General features: G+C 35.0%; 2 protein-coding genes and 1 pseudogene across 2 annotated transcripts; 1 reads left to right on the top strand and 2 right to left on the bottom strand.

The window, feature by feature from the left end:
- Positions 1-465: 465 nt before the first annotated feature.
- Positions 466-1,193, top strand: LOC143632478 (glutamate dehydrogenase A-like; annotated as a pseudogene).
- Positions 1,194-3,564: 2,371 nt separating this feature from the next.
- On the bottom strand, positions 3,565-6,510 carry LOC143632468 (receptor-like protein EIX2). Its single transcript, XM_077100987.1, has one exon. The coding sequence runs from the start codon at positions 6,508-6,510 to the stop codon at positions 3,565-3,567; it is 2,946 nt and encodes a 981-aa protein (XP_076957102.1).
- Positions 6,511-9,595: 3,085 nt separating this feature from the next.
- LOC143632458 (uncharacterized) lies at positions 9,596-16,198 on the bottom strand. Its single transcript, XM_077100979.1, has 4 exons — positions 13,218-16,198; positions 10,034-10,109; positions 9,874-9,960; positions 9,596-9,781 (listed from the first exon to the last, which is right to left on the bottom strand). Exons 1-4 carry the CDS (start codon positions 16,196-16,198, stop codon positions 9,596-9,598), a joined length of 3,330 nt encoding a protein of 1,109 aa, XP_076957094.1.
- Positions 16,199-16,670: the final 472 nt, after the last annotated feature.

The raw sequence follows: 16,670 nt of genomic DNA, 5'->3' as shown, positions 1-16,670 counted from the left end.
AAATCAATGAAGTTTACACAACAGAGAATTCTAAGCTTTGCTTAAAGGAATCCACAAATCACAAGTTTGATTATAATAAAAGAACATGTGAACTAAAGTCATTTTAGTTGAAGCATTTCATCGAGCAGTTGGTGTGCATCTGCAAACCATATGTTTTCTCTCATCTACAAACAAACCTGATAACATATTACATACCATTCCTTTTCACCTTTTGAATATTGTGAGTGTTCCCAAACTTCATTTGTTATATGAAAGATGAACCATAACAAGTGGATTGATTAAAGATCCAAATATATTAACACAGGAATTTTATCGAGCAGTTGGCGTGCATAATTTCAAAACAATGTAGAAAGGCTAAAATATGTTCATAGAGTTAATCAATCGTGTTAAAAAACAAACTCCAAGTTGAAAGACTGGTTTGAGTGGACTACTAACACTAACTGGGCTTGGGTATAATTGGACTTGTTTTTGCTTATAATCGGGTGCTCACCAAATGAATTGTCAATGAGTGAGCTTGAACGACATACCCGTGTCTTCACTCAAAAGATTCATGATCTTATTGGAGTAAATACCGACATTCCAGATATGGGTAACAATGGTCAGGTTTGTACTGTTGATCATATTTATGATTCTTCTAATTTAATATATTAAAGAATTTTGACAGACCATGGCTTGGATTTTGGATGAAAACTCGAAATTCCATGGTTACTCGCCGGCTATTGTGACCGGCAAGCCATTAGTAAGCATTTATGATATCAATATAGAGTTTCTTATAACTATATTGGACTATTTGAATTATTATAGCATGCCCTTGATTTCTAGGATCTTGGTGGATCACTGGAAAGGGAGGCTGCAACGGGCCGTGGTGGTGTTTATGCCACAGAAGCGCTACTTGCCATGTTACCGGAGCGATAAAGAACCCAAATGGTATTGATATACCTGCATTGCTTGGGCATAAAGAGAAAAATGGGAGCTTAAGTAGTTTTGATGGTGGAGATGGCATGGATGCTGATGAATTACTTGTTCATGAATGTGATGTACTTGTACCATGCGCCCTAGGTGGTGTTCTTAACAGGTATTGCCATGTTTTTTGAATTTTCTTTTTAAATTACCATTTAATGCCTGTTTTTATAGATTTATTTCAAGTTATATATAAACATTTTAGAGATGTGCCTAGAAAACAGTTAGTGTAACTGCAAAACATAAAAGTCTTATCTTGGAAACATTTATTATGATAAACGCTGATGTCAAATGAAAACTTCTAATGTTGACATTTGAGGTCAATAACTCAAAATAACAGATACACTTCCATTTTAATTCTAAATCAATAAGATTCGAACCAGATATGAATTAAGTTGCTTTTTAATTCTAAATCGAGTTAGATTCAAATTTGAATTTACTCGGAAGAAATTTAAACCCCAAGAAGCCAAGGTAATTCGAAACAGATTCGCAAAACAGCCATAGTGGATGTGCTAACCGACGAGCTCCTTTACCTTCTCAACTAGGTTTGTTTTTCGAAGTTATTTACAAGATCTTTATAACACGTTAAAAATATTATAATTAGCATTTTGCATTTCTCCTTTTCATGTTTGTTATTTTTAATTTGTAATTTTCAAACATTGTTTTTGTTATAAGTCTTCAAGTCCACGGAAAAATTATATTTAATAAAATGGTTTTCTAATAAAAAAAAAATTTAACCACATATATCTAATCACATCTCAAATCATATCTCATCACTCTTTGCATTCATCATCACCGCAATGAAGTCTCTTACACTTCTTCCTGTATGTTTTTTCTCATCTTGCCAATGGTTTCTCTTGGTTTCATCAATTTGCGGCATATGTTTTTGTGATTAAAACGCAGATCCTGTTCTATGCCTACCCACCGAACGATTGGCTCTTATTGATCTCAAGAGTAATCTCACAGACCATGCAAACCGTCTATCTTCGTGGTTAGGCAAAGACTGTTGTAGTTGGTCCGGTGTCGTCTGCGACAATATCACTGGTCACGTCCACAAGATTCACCTTCGTGGACCTGACTTTCATGGACCTTATGACACCGAAGATGAACTAATGAAACATATGTTAGTAGGATCCATAAGTTCATCGGTGATCAACCTGTTACAGCTCAGATACCTTGACTTGAGCTGCAACGATTTTGGGTACAGTTCGATACCAGCATTCATCAGTTCTTTCCAAAATCTTAAATATCACAAAGAGGTCTATGTAGCTTGGTCCATAAAAGAGGGACCCTCCAGGAACTAATCTTGGAAATAAACTGTGATCAAGTTTGAAAAAAGTGTGTAAAACTAAGTACTTGGGATTTATGCTATTGCTATGTTCGTAATGATTTTCTATACATTTGCTTACGATGTAAAAATAAATAAATAAATATATATCATGACATCAACATGAAATGGGTCCTTTAAAAAAAACTTTTGAGTTGATATGGATGATTTGTGAGTTGATTCATGAGATAACCCTTTCTATAAAACAAGTCGGTTGGTGTTATATTTCAAATGGGTCAGAATGGGTTTGCGTACGTTTTTTAATGGGTTAGAATAAGTTGCTTTGGAACACCCAACCCCGCGCCAGTAAGTATCGGGCACATAGAAGCGCAATATGAAGCCAATGTGAAATCAAACGCGTAACCGGTGCTGGTTGACGCATAACCCGTTAGATGATTATAATCAAATCAGCTCATATTACAAAACATATAATTAGGTGATTAAAATCAATTCAGTTTAAACAACAGAGAATATAGCCACACATACAAAAGATTCATGACATTTAATTCTAAGCTTTGTACAAAAGGAATCCACAAATCACAAGTTTCATGATAAATAAGTTACCAAAGATCCACTAATATAGTAAAAAAAAACATGTGAAATAAAGTCATTTTAGTTGAAGCATGTCATCGAGCAGTTGGTGTGCATCTGCAAACCTTATGTTTTCTTTCATCAACAAACAAACCTGATAAAATACTATTCCTTTTCACCTTTTGAATTTTGTCAGTGTTCCTAAACTTCATTTGATATATTCGCCCAGGCTTTTTATCGAGCAGTTGGTTTGTGTTCTGCTATGGAAACTTTTTATTGACACTCAACTTTCCATCATAACCGCATTGCACATCATATTCATAAATTTTGCATATTCTGCATGTTTATGTGTCGACAAATTGATAAAAATCTACACATTTTCATGTAATGTTAAGAAAAAGTGTGTAAATTACATTTCTTATTATATATGTGAGTGACAAGGGATCCTATTTGAAAGATATATATATGATCACAAAATCAATTTGTGCATCTTTCAAGTGTGAGGTGGGAAAAAGATGGTTTGAAGGTTACCTGATTTTGTAAATAGATTACTAGAATCCATGGTTATATATTGTCAATACTTTTACTTCAATTTCTAGAATACAATAAAATGTTTTCAAAAGTTTCTTCTAAATATTCATAAGAAAAGGTGCTTGGGCTTTATTTTCAAATCTTAATTTTACCATCAAACAGACATTTAGCTCGTACCAGCAAACAAATAATGTAATAGAAAAATATAATCAAGGTCAAGACTTACCGAGGAATAGGAGAATGATGAAATCTTGAAGATTGAACCAGAAATCTTCAAGAAAATTATAATATGCAATTCTCCATCTTATGCTTAAAAACAACGGGGCAAGGATGATCCCAAAACCACCAACCAATCCAACAAGTGTAAGTATCACTAGGATCCAATCAATGTGATTAGATTCATCATGTCCGTCGGTAGTCACCTCGGGATTGCCATTATTTAGTAAACATGCAGGAAGAGGATCCCCGCAAAGCGCATTCCCAGTGAAACTGGACTCGTTGAAGGTTTGAAGCTGAGGGCCTGTTGGGATTCTTCCTACAAGATTGTTGTATGGCACGTTTAACCAATTCAGAGCAGTTAAGTGTGACAGGGTCAAAGGTATATTTCCATTAAGATGGTTCATTGACAGATCTAACGACTCAAGCTTTCCAATTTGATTGAACAAGTCAGGAATTGTTCCTGTTAAATCATTGTGTGACAGATTCAGGAACCGTAAGCCCAAAAGTCTGACAAGTTCATCAGGAATTGACCCTGAAAACTTGTTACTAGAAAGGTCTAATGCTGTAACTTGATAAAGTATGGTGCTATATGTATAAGTATTTCCCTTCGTCACCAACGATGCTGTAATTATTGAAGTTCGGTACTGAAAAATCAGACATGCGGTCTCATTTCCTGACATGATAGAAAAGTTTGTAAAGCAAGTCGGCAGGTTCCCAGAAAGATCATTATGAGCAAGATCCAAGATCTGAAGAGAACTGAGATGACATATTTCATCTGGGATTTTGCCTTCAAGTTTGTTAGAACGGAGACTTAGAACTCTCATTGTGGTTTTATTTCTCCCTATTGATGATGGTATTTTTCCCCTAAATTCATTTTCTGCAAGTTTGATGACTACTAGGCTGGTGGAATTCAGTAACCATGGAGGTAACTTGCCGGATAGCCTGTTATCATCCATTTCCAGTGATCGTAAGGAAGAAATATTTCCTAGAGATGATGGGATTATACCCGTAAATTGGTTTTTGTCTAGCTTCAGAATTTTTAGATAAAGAAAGTTTATCCAACAATTTGAGATAACACCTGACATGTTGTTGTTTGCTAGATTAAGAAATTCTAACTGTCGCGGGTTTTGAATGCTAGAACACAAGAACTGTTCTAGAGATCCTGAGATTTTATTGTTAGAAAGATCCAGGATAATTGCTGTGCTGAAATTACCAGGTAGCACACCACGTAAACGGTTGTTACTTAGATCTAGTACTGCTCCAGGTGCAAAAGATATAACATCTCCCAACTTTCCTTGAATGTTGTTGTGGGATATGTTCAGGTAATCTACATAAGGGAATGTAGTCCAAAACCAATTGGGGATAGTGTCTGATATGTTTGCATTGCATACATCTAAAGACGTTAAGTCTGTTAGCAATTGAATCCATGAAGGAAAATGAGGGCCTAAACTGCAAGAACCTGCGCTCAACACTTGGAGTTTGAAAGGTGGAATCCAGTTGTTAACATTTATTTTAAACACCAACTTGTTATCCTTAACCCACAACTGCTTCAATGATGTTAGATTTGCAAAGTGGTTTTTGATCAGAATACCTGTTAATGAATTATAATGTAGAACGAGATACCTTAGGTTACTGAGTCGTCCAATACTTTCAGGAATAGTCCCTGTTAAGTTATTGTTACCAAGACTAATCTGAATCAGATTCTTTAATTTTCCTAGTCTTTCTGGCAGTTGACCAATCAAATTATTATATTGAAGAGATAACAATTCCAATTTAGGTGACTCACATTCACAAAATTTTTCAAGAAGCTCGGAGACATTACCCGAAAAGTTGTTATATCTCAGATAAAGGGTAGTGATGTTGCAAAGATTACTTAATGACTTAGGTATCTCCTCAGCAATCCTATTGTAAGATAAGTCAACATATTCAATCAAAGACAAGTTCTGTAGGTTGCCTAGAATCGGCTTAGAAATATCACACTCACTAGCAAGAAGCCGACGAAGATTACTTAGGCTAGACAACCCATTCAGTAAGGATGAAGAATTTACAAAAGTGTTTGTTGAAAGAGAAAGAGTCCTTAAAAACGGCATGCTATGGAATCCACCATGAGGTCCGGGATTTACACCACTTATATGGCAATGACTCAGATCTAAATAAGCTATATTATGTAGGCTGAAAATCCACCCAGGCAACATACTGTCAAAGTGATTATACGAAAGATCTAGGGCAATAAGGGATGTGAAACTAACTGTTGTTGGATTACTAGGTAAACGTTTTAACCTACACGAAGGGAAATGTAGTTCTAGCAAAGAAGTGAGGTTGCTGATTACCGTAAACCAATCTGAAGCGAAGGCGAGGTCGATGCCACCCATATCCAGTTGTTGAAGCACTTTAAGATTCCTTAGCCATGCTAAGCTTTTCGAATAAAGACTACATGAGTATGAGAGATCAAGGACACACAATGTTGATAGATTTCCAAGTTGATGGGGAATTTCCCCACTGAATCCTGAATATGATAGATTAAGATATATAAGATTTTGGAAGGAACCGAAGAATGCTGGAATCGAGATGTCACCAAAATTGTTGTAACTCAAGTCGAGGTATCTAAGTTGTAACAATTCGATCACTGAAGAACTTATGGTTCCTCCTAACCTTTGATCATAGTAAGGCCCACGAAGGTGAATCTCCTGTACGTGACCCGTGACATTGTCGCAGACGACACCAGACCAAGTGCAACAGTCTTTGCCTGCCCAAGAAGATAGACGATTTGCATGGTCTATGAGATTGCTCTTGAGATCAATAAGAGCCAATCGTTCGGTGGGTAGGCATAGAACATGATCTGAGTTATGATCACAAAAACAGATGCTGCAAAGTGACGAAACCAAGAGAAACCATAGGTAAGTCGAGAATAAACATACAGGAGGAAGTGTGAGAATCTTCATTGTGGTGATGTTGAATGGAAATAATGATGAGATATTGAGATATGATATATATGTGGAATTAAGGTGATGCGATATGTGTGGTTTTAAATTTCTTTTATTATAAAACCTTTGTATTCAATATCATTTTGTCTGTTGACTTGAAGACTTTTAAAAAAACACTGTTTCAAAATTACAAATTAAAAAAATATATATTTGAAGAGGTGCTTTGTCTAATTAAAGAAAACAGAATTTAAGTTTTTTCAGTACTTTTAAAATGAGAAATAAAAAAGTCACCTTATTTCCTGTTAATTCAACTTTCGCACAAATAACTTATATAACTTGTGATGACGTGTATTATCTTTATCCGTTTATGTTTTTCTAAAATTCACTGGTCTAACTAAGAAAAATACTGTTTTTTTATATTCTACAAAAAATTGACTCTGTTTTGCAACTATTAAAAAAAACATATTGTCTAACTAAGCACATTTCAAATTGTTTTTTTCGAATCTGTTTTACAATCAAAGTCGCAGTTTCTTTTAAGTATATTGAAATTCTAACCGAAATTTAAACTAAAATTAAAAAGCAACTTAATTTGTGTCTGCTTCGAATCTCGAGTTTTCAAGTCAATTCGAATATGAATACCCTACGTCTTATCATCCGATGAGCACACAATGATGAAATCAGTTTTGTTTGAACGCAGCCTAACAGAGTAACACATATCATCTAATTTTTTATTGTTAATGCTCTAATCGACTGTTATGCTTGAACTTGATTGTTAATGTTCAAATCAGGAAGAATTAACAGACCTTTCACAAAAATCTATGGCAATAAATCGTATATATTTTAAATATGAGCTTATATAAAACGGTACCTCGTAGGATGAACTTGGCTTTAACATCTCCTAAATGTTTGCGGCCATAATATTCGCAGCATTGTTGTTTGCAGCCATTAGTTCTTAATGTTTTATAAATTGCTAATAAATGTACTTCTATTAATTATATAAAATCTATCTATTTTGTAATAATTATACATAATTATAGAGAAGCATTGTAATAAACAAAATAATAACACATGCGAAACTATTTCAGAATGTAAAGTGATTCATTAAGGGATTATTATGTTTGTCTCCTCAAAAGATTAGCCTATACTTTTCCTACTATTTATAAAATTGTTAGCATATGTTTTTTTTGAAGAAATATCACACCTACTAACATCAAGATGACGAAGATTGCTTAGGCTAGACAATCCATTCAGTATGGACAAATAATTCACAAAAGTGGTTTCTATAAGACGAAGAGTCCTTAAAGAAGGCATGCTATGGAAACCACCATGAGTTCCAGAAAGTACACCACTAATAGAGCAACCACTCAGATCTAATAAAGTCAAATTACTTAGGCTGAAGATCCACCCAGGCAGCATACTGTCAAAAGTAGTTATATGAAAGATCTATGGCAATTAGGGACCTAAAACTAACTATTGTTGGATTACTATGTAACCGATTTAACCCACACTTAGAAAAATGAAGCTCTAGCAAAGAAGTGAGGTTGTTGATTACCGGAAACCAATCTAAAGCATTTGTGAGTTTGGTGCCACCCATATCCAGGTGTTGCAATCCTCTTAGATTCTTTAGCCATGCTAAGCTTTTAGAATGAAGAAGATCAACATCATAAGGCTCGCTATGAAGATCAAGGACACGCAATGTTGATAGATTTCCAAGTTGGTGCGGAATTTCCCCACTAAATCCCGAATATGAGAGGTTAAGATATATAAGATTTTTGAAAGAGCCGATAAATTCTGGAATCAAGGTTTGCACAAAGTAGTTACAAGTCAAGATGTCTGAGTTGTAACAGTTTGATCACTGATTGACTTATGGTTCCACCTAGCATTTGTTCATATTCGGTGTCATTCTCAGGTCCACGAAGGTGAATCTCATGGATGTGACCGGTGATATTGTCGCAGACCACACCTGACCAAGTGCAACAGTCTTTGCCTACCCAAGAAGATAGACGGTTTGCATAGTCAGTGAGGTTGCTCCTAAGATCAATAAGAGCCAATCGTTCCATGGGTATGCATAGAATAGGATCTGAGCTTTGCTTACAAAAGCAGATGCTGCAAAGTGATGAAACCAAGAGAAACCATAGGCAAGACGATAAAAAAGATACAGGAAGAATTGTAAGAGACTTCATTGTGGTGACTGGTGACGATGAATTGAAAGGGTGATGAGATATGAGATATGTAGGGGAAGGGTGATGAGATATATGTGGTTTTAATTTTATATAAGACTGTTTTGCAACCATAAAAATCTGCATATATATGTCTATTGAAGCATTAAATGTAAACATGCCATATCAATTAGGCAACTTCAATAAAGACATCCTTCTTTTATCTGCATAAATCCATGTAGCAACGATTCGTTAGGGTGTAAATTTTGGTGATCTATGCAGCATTTCATCAGAGCATCCAAACACGTTTGAACAATGTCATTCTGGATTTATAAAAAAAAAACTAAAAAAATAAAAAACTGCTTACTTTTTGCAATGTCACTTTAGATTTATAAAAACCACTTATTTTCTTCATGTAATGTGTTAAAGCGTTAGTTTATTTAAAAGATATTTATAACACATTAAATAATCATAATTAGTATTTGACATTTGAATTAAGCACATCTATCTCCTTCCTCTGGCAGCCTCCTAACCAATGAGCTTCTTCACCTTCTTCTCAACTAGGGCTATTTTTCAAATATGTTTTGGATTACCTGGCTTATCAAAATTGCAATTTCTTTTAAATAAACTCACATTCAAACTAGAATTAAAGAAACTTCATGTATAACTGGTTCGAATCTCGGTTTTTCAAATTTGAATATGAAATACCCTTCTTCTTAACATCCGTGAGTAGACGATGATGAAATCAATTTTGTTTAAACAATCAGCGTATGGAATGACAATAACAAATTAGCAATTTTTTTGGAGTGGTATACATCTTTCTAACAACCCAAAAAGGGGCCTTGTTGAGTTATAAAAGATTCAACACTACTTATTATATGTGACCAGACACGAATCTTCGAGTATAGATTGTACATAGATTAATATAAGCAAATCAATATTATTTAAGCCTCCCATCCTCTTAAGACGGTGGAGCGCGCAACTCGACTGACTCCCAATGTGAAGGCGCCCATCCGAAGGTTGCAATCGTGCGTTCGACACATGTTTTTGATGCTATGAAAAGCTTTTGTCATGTATTTCTTCAACTCCTCATTCACCTTCTCTTCGTTCCACATAAATGCCTGCATGTTCTGCAAATTCAAACACCAAAAATGAGAATTTGTATCGATACATATACGAGAAAAACCAAAATGATCGAAGTGTTTTTTAATCAGATTAATACCTGAACCCACTCAAAGTAGCTAACAGTCACACCTCCAGCATTTGCATATATATCAGGAAGAGTTATAACTCCTTTATTTGAAAGAATCTACAGAAATAAAACATATATAGAAGTAAGTAATATATCTAATAAATTTGCATAATTTATATGTAAACGGTACCTCGTCTGCTTCAGGATCAGTAGGGTGATTTGCTGCTTCTATGATGAACTTGGCTTTAACGTCTCCTGCATTTTCTCTTCAATCGACGATTTCAAGAAAAATAAAAACCAAATCCAAATTAGAATTAGAATAATGAAAATCATAGAAGTGGCAAATCAGATATTAAAGAGTCGAAGACGAGCAGCGTGACGGAAGTTACGGTATGTTGCGGTTATGATGGAGAATTGAGTGTGAATAAAAAGTTTCCATAGCAGAACACAAACCAATTCACCACCAAAAAGAACTTCTTGTAGGAACGAGCAAATGTGGTATTTCATCAGACCATCCAAACCAAACCACACCAAAGGTAGCCATTTCCGCTCATTTAGGCCCGTTCTGGTCCGGTCTGTTCTGTTTCGTGAGTGCAGACTACAGACCCTAACAACACAACAATGTGGGACAATAATCACTTAACAGATTACACCAATTCTCACCAAAATCAGTCAACAATTGCAGGAATATAAACAGAGATCAAAATTATAAACAAAAACAAGTCCAGTTATATTATACCCCAGCACAGTTAGTGTTAGCAAACCAATCTTTCAACTTGGACTTTGTTTTTTAACACGACTGATTAATTCTATGAAGATTCTTGTGTTTTGAAATTATGCACGCCAACTGCTCGATAAAATGCCCGTGTGAATATATTTGGATCTTTAATCAATCCACTTGTTATGGTACATATTTTATATAAGTTCTTGCTAATGTTTTATAGCAAATGATGTTTGGGAACACTCACCAAAATCAAAAAGGTGAAAAGGAATGGTATGTTATCAAGTTTGTTGATATAAGAAAACATAAGGTCGGTTCGCAGATGCACACCAACTGTTTGATGAAATGTTTCAGCTAAAATGACTTTATTTCACATGTTTTATTGCTGAAAAGATTTTAGATAAGTTCTGTAATGTATGAGCTGATTTGACTACAAAATTGGGCCAAATTGTCGGGTTCTTCCTACTTTGAATCGGTTAAGGATCAGTTTGAATACCCGATCAAGCTAATAAAGAATAAGGAAGAGTGTTTGATTATACAAGCAATCTCTTTTGTAACGTGCTAGTTGGTTTGGAAATATAGGAATAATAAAATTTTCAAGAATAAGGTGGTGGTGGCTGATATCAAAGCTACATCTTTCTTTTGTAACGTGCTAGTTGGTTTGGAAATATAGGAATATTTGGATCTTTAATCAATCCACTTGTTATGGTTCATCTTTTATATAAGTTCTTATTGATGCTTTGTAGCAAATGATGTTTGGGAACACTCACAATATTCAAAAGGTGAAAAGGACTGGTATGATATCAGGTTTGTAGATGAGAGAAAACATATGGTTTGCAGATGCACACCAACTGCTCGATGAAATGCTTCAACTAATATGACTTTAGTTCACATGTTCTTTTATTAGATTAGTGGATCTTTGGTAATGTAATTTACAATTAAACTTGTGATTTGTGGATTCCTTTTGTGCAAAGCTTAGAAGTATATCTTTGGTAATTTATTTATAATCAAAGAGAGAATATAGCCGCTATATTCTCTGTTGTGTAAACGGAAAAGATTTTAATCGTCTAATTGGTGTCAAGTCTTTGATATGTTTTGTAATCTATGAGTTGATTTGATTATAATCATCTAACATGTTACACGTGTGATGTCGCATTGCGTGCATCCTGACACTGACTTGCACGTGTAAAGGCTTCATATTGCGCTTCTATGTGCCCGAAACTGCTTTAAAAACTTACTAGCGCGGAGTTGGCCGCCCCATATCAACTCATTCTAACATGTTTGAAAAATAACACAAACCCATTCTAACTAATTTGAAACATAACACCAACCGACCTTTTTATAAAAGGGTTCTCATGAATCAACCTACAAATCACCCATGTCAACTCAAAAGACCCGTATCAACCCATATCATGTTGATGTCATGATATATATTTATTGTTTCTTACACCGTAAGCAAATGTATCGAAAATCATTACAAACATTCAAATAGCATATAGTACTTAGTTTTACACACTTTTTTCAAACTTTATCACCGAAGTTTATTTCCGATATTAGTTTCTAGGTAGACCTCTTTGTGAGACCTGCATGTGAGCCAATTTATTAATTGTAGAACAAATGTAAACACTAATAACTAGGATAAAATATAAAATTTATATACAACAAATATAGAGTTCATGTTCTTGCAGTAAACTACCGACATCTTTTTGTCGAAAATTTTATTTTTCACATGTTAGTTAAACTTTAATTTTTGTTTCTTTATACATCTGCATACTTATAAATGTAATATATTCAACATGTTATGTTTGAACAACTTGATAAAATTCTACACATTTTCCTAAACTTCAGGAAAAAGTGTGTAATTTTCATTTCTTTTGCTTCACATCCTATAGAAAGACTGTGTAATAGCCAAGGGATCCTATGAGACAGACTATAATTTGGTGTAAAACGACTGCGTAAGCTGAGAGTTTTGATTGCACATTCATGTTAATTAGCAGTTTATAACAAATGCTAATATATAATGAGGTTTGTTCGATCACCCACCAATTTAGAACAAATGCTTACCCATTTCAAAATTAAATAAATTTCAAACACATCACTTTATGCATACATAACTCGTTCTACTTTTTCGTCTACTTGCGGCACTTCTTACCTCGTTGCGAAACTCCATTTAAGAAGACCGGTGTAAACAATTTATACATGTAGTTGTTTGCATAAAATACAATTGAAAACTATGTTTTCCACTAAATTAATTTCAGCACATCAATCACACCATAATTTTCAAATAAACTCATGATTAAATCACACATAAAAACATTTATAGGAACTTAAAAATCAGTTTTAAACACAACTGAAACCTGGATGCAAAGTTTGTGTATACGTCAGATGTGTGCATATGTACGCTAACATATCTGTTTGTGTTCATATAAAAATAATGCAAATCAATGTCTGAGTCAAGATCAATTTATACATCTCTCGTGGGGAAATGCATTTGGAGTAAGGAAGATTGTTGTGAGTCAATTTAATAATGAGCAAAAATATTTATAACTAAAGGTACTTGGATTTTATTTCAAATTCTTTTATTAGCGAATAGTTGTTTAACTCATACTCGTAAACAAAGAATGTAATAGAAATGTAAAATTTAAGTCAATACCTTCGTAGGAATAGGAGAAAGATGAAATTTTGAAGCTTGAACCAGATTTCTTCAAGAAAACAATAATATGTAATCCTCCATCGTCTGCTTATAAACAACGGGGCAAGGATGATCCAGAAGCCAACAACCAATCCAGCAAGTGTAACTATCACCAGGATCCAATCAACGCCGTCAGCTTCACCATGTCCATCAGTAATCCCTTCTGTACTGCCATTATTTTGTAAGCACGCTGGAAGAGGACCCCCACAAAGTGCGTTTCCAATGAAACTCAACTCGCTAAAAGTTTGAAACTGAGGGCCTGTTGGGATTCCACCTACAAGATTGTTGCAGGATACGTTCAAGCAATTCAAAGAGGTTAACTGTGACATGCTCAAAGGAATATTTCCTTCAAGATGGTTCATTGACAGATCTAACGATTCAAGCGTTTCATTCTGACTAAACAGGTTGGGAATTCGTCCTGTTAGATTATTGTATGACAGATTCAAGAATCGTAAGCCCGAAAGTCTGACAAGTTCATCAGGAATTGGCCCCGAAAACTTGTTATCAGAAAGATCTAATGATGTCACCTGATAAAGTATGGTGCCATATGTATAAGTATTTCCCTTTGTCACCAATGATGCAGTAATTTTTGTATATCCGTACAGATAGATCGGACCGGAGGTCTCCCTTCCAGACATGACAGAGAAGTTTGTAAAGCATGTCGGTAGGTTCCCAGAAAGATCATTATGCGCAAGATCCAAGATCTGAAGAGAACTGAGATGACATATTTCATCTGGGATTTTGCCTTCAAGTTTGTTGGAACGGAGACTTAGAACTCTCAGACTTGTATTATTTCTCCCAATTGATGATGGTATTTTTCCCACAAGTTCATTTTCTGCAAGCTTGATGACTACCAGGCCGGTGGAATTCAGTAACCATGGAGGTAAGTTACCATATAGCCTGTTCTCATCCATCTCTAGTGATCGTAAGGAAGAAATATTACCTAGAGATGATGGGATTATGCCTGAAAATCGGTTTTTCTCTAGGTTCAGAATGACTAGGTGACCAAAATTCTTCCAACAATCTGAGATGACACCTGACATGTTATTGTTTGCTAGATTAAGAAATCCTAACACTTTTGGTATTTGAATACCGGAGCACAAGAACTGTTCTAGAGATCCTGAGATTCTATTGTTAGAAAGATCCAGGAATATTGTTGTACTGTAATTACCAGGTAGCTTACCATGTAAACGGTTGTTACTTAGATCTACTGTTGCTTCAAGTGTAAAAGAATTAACATCTCCCAACTTTCCTTGAATGTTGTTGTGGGATATGTTCAAGTAAAATAGACTAGAGAATATTGTCCAAATACTTTCAGGAATGGTCCCTGTTAATTGATTGTAAGAAAGATCAATCAGAGACAGATTTTTCAAATTTCCCAGTCTTTCAGGAATGGTCCCTGTTAATTGATTGTAAGAAAGATCAATCAGAGACAGATTTTTCAAATTTCCCAGTCTTTCAGGAATGGTCCCTGTTAATTGATTGTAAGAAAGATCAATCAAAGACAGATTTTTCAAATTTCCCAGTCTTTCAGGTAGAATACCCGTTAATGAATTGTTCTGAAGCCGTAGAGAGTATAGTTTACTGAGTTGTCCAATACTTTCAGGAATGGCCCCTGTTAATTGATTAAAAGAGAGATCAATCCAGATCAGATTTTTCAAATTTCCAAGTCTTTCAGGTAGTTGACCAATCAGATGATTTTTATAGAAATCTAATACTTCCAACTTAGGTGACTCACATTCACAAAACCCTTCAAGAAGCTCTGACACATTTCCAAAAAAATTGTTGGAAAGCAGATCAAGGGTAGTGATGTTGCAAAGATTACTTAATGATTTTGGTATCTCCTCAACAATATGATTGTAAGATAAGTCAACATATTCAATCAAAGACAAGTTCTGTAGGTTGCCTAGAATCGGTGAAGAAATATCACAGTCACTAAGATCAAGAAAACGAAGATTACTTAGGCCAGACAATCCATTCAGTAAGGACGAAGAATTCACAAAAGTGGTTTCTTTAAGACGAAGAGTCCTTAAAGAAGGCATGCTATGGAAACCACCATGAGTTCCAGAAAGTACACCACTAATAGAGCAACCACTCAGATCTAATAAAGTCAAATTACTTAGGCTGAAGATCCACCCAGGCAGAGCATTCTCAAAGAAGTTATATGAAAGGTCTAGGGCATTAAGTGACATAAAACTACCTGTTGTTGGATTACTAGGTAACTGATATAACCCACAGTAAAAAAAATGAAGCTCTTGCAAAGAAGTGAGGTTGCTGACTGACAGAAACCAATCTGAAGCTTTTATGAGGTTGGTGCTACCCATATCCAGGTATTGCAGCCCTTTAATATTCTTTAGCCATGCTAAGCTTTTAGAAACCAATCTGAAGCTTTTAGATTGGGCTCCATAAAGATCTAAGACATGCAACGTTGATAGATTTCCAAGTTGGTGAGGAATTTCCCCACGGAAGTTAGAGTATGAGAGGTTAAGATATATAAGATTTTGGAAAGAACCGATGAATGCCGGTATTGAGCTGCCCCCGAAATCATTGCAGCTCAAGTCAAGGTATCTGAGCTGTAACAGGTTGATCACCGATGAACTTATGGATCCTACCAACATATGTTTCGTTAGTTCATCTTCGGGGTCATAAGGTCCATTAAATAAGTCAGGTCCACGAAGGTGAATCTCATGGACGTGACCAGTGATATTGTCGCAGACGACACCGGACCAACTACAACAGTCTTTGCCTACCCACGAAGATAGCCGGTTTGCATGGTCAGTGAGATTGCTCCTGAGATCAATAAGAGCCAATCGTTCGGTGGGTATGCATAGAGCAGGATATGAGTTTTGATTACAAAAACAGAAGCTGCAAAGAGATGAAACCAAGAGAAACAATAGGCAAGATGAGAAAAAACATGCAGGAAGAAGTGTGAGAGTCTTCATTGTGGTGATGATGAAAAATGGAAAGAGTGATGAGATAAGGTATATGTGGGGGGAAGGATGAATATGAGATATGAGATTTGTGGGTGGAAGGGTGATGAGATATATGTGGTTTTAAATTCTTTTATTAGAAAACCATTTTATTAAATATATTTTTTCCGAAGAGTTTTAACAAAAACAATGTTTGAAAATTACAAATTAAAAAATAACAAACATGAAAAGGTGAAATTCAAAATACATATAGCAATGATCTCGGTGGAAGTCATGGCATTTCTCCATGTAACATGTTAAATTTGTAGAATATTAATTTCTTCATGTAACATGCTAAACCCTTTGTTTATTTGATATTCAAAAAGAACAACTATCTAAAATACCTTTGAACAATGTTATTCTACGTCTATTGAACAATGACATTTTGGATTTATAAAAACTATACATATCTTTTCTTCACGTAACGCGTTAAAAAATTATAACT

Source organism: Bidens hawaiensis, unplaced genomic scaffold, assembly GCF_021521415.1.
Source record: "Bidens hawaiensis isolate Kalapana, Puna unplaced genomic scaffold, B.hawaiensis_p1.1 tig00000512_1, whole genome shotgun sequence".
Taxonomy (NCBI): domain Eukaryota; kingdom Viridiplantae; phylum Streptophyta; class Magnoliopsida; order Asterales; family Asteraceae; genus Bidens; species Bidens hawaiensis.
Note: the sequence above shows the minus strand (reverse complement) of the source record. Positions and strands in the feature narration are given on the sequence as shown.